This window comes from Delphinapterus leucas, chromosome 11 (genome assembly GCF_059928025.1).
Source record: "Delphinapterus leucas isolate spDelLeu-1000000601 "Yukka" chromosome 11, BTC_Dleu_Yukka2, whole genome shotgun sequence".
Classification (NCBI taxonomy): Eukaryota; Metazoa; Chordata; class Mammalia; order Artiodactyla; family Monodontidae; genus Delphinapterus; species Delphinapterus leucas.
Window position 1 is genome coordinate 38,461,597 of NC_143139.1, and position 3,996 is coordinate 38,465,592.

Sequence of the window (3,996 nt, forward strand, 5' to 3'; positions counted from 1 at the left end):
ATATAATGCCCTCTCAAGGGACACTGGCTTTTGTTAAGAAGAGAAGCTAAGCCAGAGAGGAAGGGTTGCAAATAGAAAGCATTCTGCAGTGGTGGAGGTAGTGTGGAGAGGTGTTCCTTAAAGTACGGGGAATTAAGTGGACCCATTTACGATGAGGAGGTAAAGTGGTGTAGGACTGAATTGGAATGAAATGAAAGATGGTTGAGAAAAACAGGCAGTAGGGAGAGGGGAGTTAACTAGGAGTATGGGTAACAGGGAAGGAAACTGGTAGCCTAAGAAGCTTGGTAGAAGTACTTATTACTTGGATCTGAAGGGAAATATCAAACAGTCATGTATTTAAGGAAACTAGAGGACTTAGGAAGAAGGGGTTTGACACCTGGCCTCTCCCCCTTCCCCTTCCCCAACACACACAAGCATAAACACACATGGAATGCAGTGTTGATTATTTAATGCCACCACAAATTCTCCCTCATGGCCTAGTGGAGGCAAACAAGATGAAGCTCAGGCTGCTGATCCTTAGTTTTTCTTTTTCTTCTTTTCTCTAACTGACTTTTCTTAATGTCAACACTGCTCCCTAATTCCCTTTTTCTTACTTCGTCCTCTACTGTTTCTCATATAGGAGCAGGGTGGATGAGGGCAGATTCAGGAAGTGAGAGTGGAGTGTGAGAAAGAAAAACAGATTAAAATGATAAGTTGAAAGAGAAAAAAGTTTACCTAAATGTATATGCAGAACTCAGGCTAAGAAGAGCATGTACAGAAAGAAAATGAAATGGACTTAAGTGTGCTTATAGATCCTGTTGTGATAACTTAGAAGAAAATCACTCAGGAAAGTCTCAAATTCTCCTGAGGAGGGTCCAAGAGAAAACAGTGCTTAAAGTTACATCAGACAGATGAGCATTAGACATCAATAGGATCTTCCAGGTCTGATGCTATTGCAAAGGAAGCTATGAATGCTCTTTCCTGGAGCCTTTCAGCACTGGAGAGTTACCCAATAGTCAGGGTTGGAGGAGGGATCTTCCCCTCCAGGAGTCTTCCCACTAGACAGACTCTGCCTGGGAAAAGCTGCTCCTCCCAAAGGCCCTCACCATGGCCCCTTTCATTTCTTTATTTCAAAAACTGTAGGTGATGGGGTTGCACATGGAGGTGATAATGGTGTAGAGGAGAGAGAAAGGCTTGTCTTTGTCAGGACCATGTGTGCTGTGTGGTTCATGTAAGAGAACATGGCTGAGGTGTAGAAAAAGATGACCACAGTCAGATGGGAGGCACAAGTAGAGAAGGTCTTCCCCAGACCAGAGGAGGAGGCTCTGCCCAGAATGGAGGCCAGGATGCGGGCATAAGAGATGACAGTGAGCACCATGGGGCTGAGCAGCACCACAATGGCATCGGCAAAGATGACTCTCAGACTAAACTGGGGGTCTCCATAGAGACAGCAATCACTATGGGGGCCTCGCAGAAGAAGTTTTCTATGTGGTTATCTCTGCAGAAGGGATTCTGGAATAACATATACTCAAGAAAGATGCCATTGATCAGCCCAAAGAACCAGGCAGTACTCACCAGCGTCACACGGACCTGCTGGCTCATGATCTGGGCACAGCTAAGTGGGTGGCAGATAGCAACATAATGGTCATAGACCATGAAAGCCAAGAGGATGCACTCAGCCACACCCACACCAAAAACCAGATACATGTGGGTCAAGCACGAGGCAAAGGAGACAACACAGTTCTTGACCACCAGGTGGATCCGCATCAGCATTCCACCAGGTGGAATGGTGGTAGGAACGAAGTAGATATTCAGGAAGGATAGGTGGCCAAAGAACGGCGTGGGGCTGTTGAGCCTGGGATCTGTCCAGGTGATGAAGATGATGAGGCCATTCATGGGCATGGCAGAGGGCTAGGAAGAGGACAAAGAGCAATGCCCGTGTGGAAGGGGAGCTCTGCTCGAAGCCCATGAGGATAAACTCTATCACTGTGCTCCTATTCCCTATATCCACAATCTGAGGCCTGCTTGGAGAGGGAGGACAGCAAAACACAGACAGGATACCTGTATACAGGTTTTATCCACTTGTATAAAAATAGATTAAGGGCAAAAGGGTGAAAGAGATGGGAATTTCAGTAAACTCCATGTGAGTCGGCAGTGTCATGGGCACTGAAAATACCAGTTCTACCGTAGGCAGGAATAATGGAAACATATTACGAACCAAGAGAGATTCTGTTGTACTTCGTATGAATCAAGTTGGAACTGAAATACTGTATCCAGTTCTGTGATATCTACTTCAAATGATTATATACCAATGGGATTATGTTCAGAGACAAAAAAGATTGCGAATGATCTAGGAACCACGTGACAAAGAACAGTATGGAGGTTCCTTAAAAACTACAAACCCAAACAGACACTCACCAAGACATATCATAACTAAAATCGCAAAAGTTAAAGAGAGAATACAAAAGGCAGCAAGAGAAAGACAAAGGGTCATATTACAAGGGAACCCTGAGGCTATCAGTTGACTTTTCTGTAGAAACTTTGCAGGCTAGAAGGGAGGGGCATTATATATTTAAAGTGCTGAAAGAGAAAAACCTGCAACTCAAGACACTCTACCCAGCAAGGTTATCATTAAGAATTGAAGGAAATATAAAGAACTTCTCAGAGAACCAAAAACCAAGAGTTCATCAATACTAAACCAACCTTATAAGAAATGTTAAAGGGTCTTCTCTAAATGGCAAAGTAAAGGCTGCAACAAGAAGTAAGAATCTATAGGAAAGGAAAACCCCCACTAGTAAAGGCAAATATATAGTAAAGGCTGTGGATCAACCACTTAAATAAGCTGGTATGAAGATTAAAAGACAAAAAATATAAAATCAACTATAACTGCAATAAACAGTTAAGGGATAAACACGAAGATGTAAGATATGACATAATAAAACACAAAACGTGGGGGAGGGGAGAAAAAATGTAGATCTTTTGGAATGTGCTTGAACTTAAATGATTACCAGTTTAAAACAAGTAGACATAGTTATAGGTCAATATATATGAACCCCATTGTAATCACAAATCAAAAATATACAACAGATATACAAAAACTAGAGAGAAAGGAACACAAACATACCATTGAAACAAATCATCAAACCACAAGGGAAGAAACTAAAAGGAGAAGAACAGAACAGAGAACTACAAAAACACCTGGAAAACAAGTGCAAAATGGCAATAAGTATACAACTATCAATAATTACTTTAAGTGTCAATTGGACTAAATCCTCCAATCAAAAGACATAGGATGGCTGATTGGATAAGCAAAAAAGGTCTTTCTACCTGCTTCTTAAAAGAGACTCACTTCAGCGCTAAACACACAGACTGAAAGTGAGGGTATGGAAAAGATATTTCATGCGAATGGAAGTGACAAGAAAGCTGGGGTAGGAGTACTCATATCAGACAAAATAGACTTTAAAACAAAGTACTGTTTGGGAATGACAGGTACACTTACTATATTTAAAATAGATAACCAACAAGGACCCACTGTATAGCACAGGGAACTCTGCTAAATATTCTGTAATAACCTAAATGGGAAAAGAATTTGAAAAAAATAGATACATGTATAACTGAATCACTTTGCTGTACACCTGAAACTAACAGAACATTGTTAATCGACTATGCTCCAATATAAAAGTTAAAAAAACCAAAGTGTATAATAAAAGACAAATAAAGGCATTATATAATGATAAAGGGATTAATAGAAGAAGAGGATATAACATTTGTTAACATATATGCACCTAATATAGGGGCACCAAAATATATAAAGTAAATATTAACAGATGTATAGGGAGAGATTAACAATAATACAATAGTAGTAGAGGACTTTAACACCCCACTTACATCAATGGACAGACCAACCCAACAGAATATCAATAAGGAATCATTGGCCTTAAATGACACATTACACCAGTTGGACTTAATAGATATCTGCAGGACATTCCATCGAAAAATAGCAGAATACACACCACA

General features: G+C 40.7%; 1 protein-coding gene across 1 annotated transcript; it reads right to left on the minus strand.

The window, feature by feature from the left end:
- Nucleotides 1–723: 723 nt before the first annotated feature.
- OR10AD1 (olfactory receptor family 10 subfamily AD member 1) lies at nt 724–3,210 on the minus strand. The gene is given in 3 exon segments (XM_089920631.1): nt 724–1,207; nt 1,210–1,422; nt 1,425–3,210. Coding segments are annotated over 3 exon segments (840 nt in total). The 5' UTR covers nt 1,882–3,210; the 3' UTR covers nt 724–1,037.
- Nucleotides 3,211–3,996: the final 786 nt, after the last annotated feature.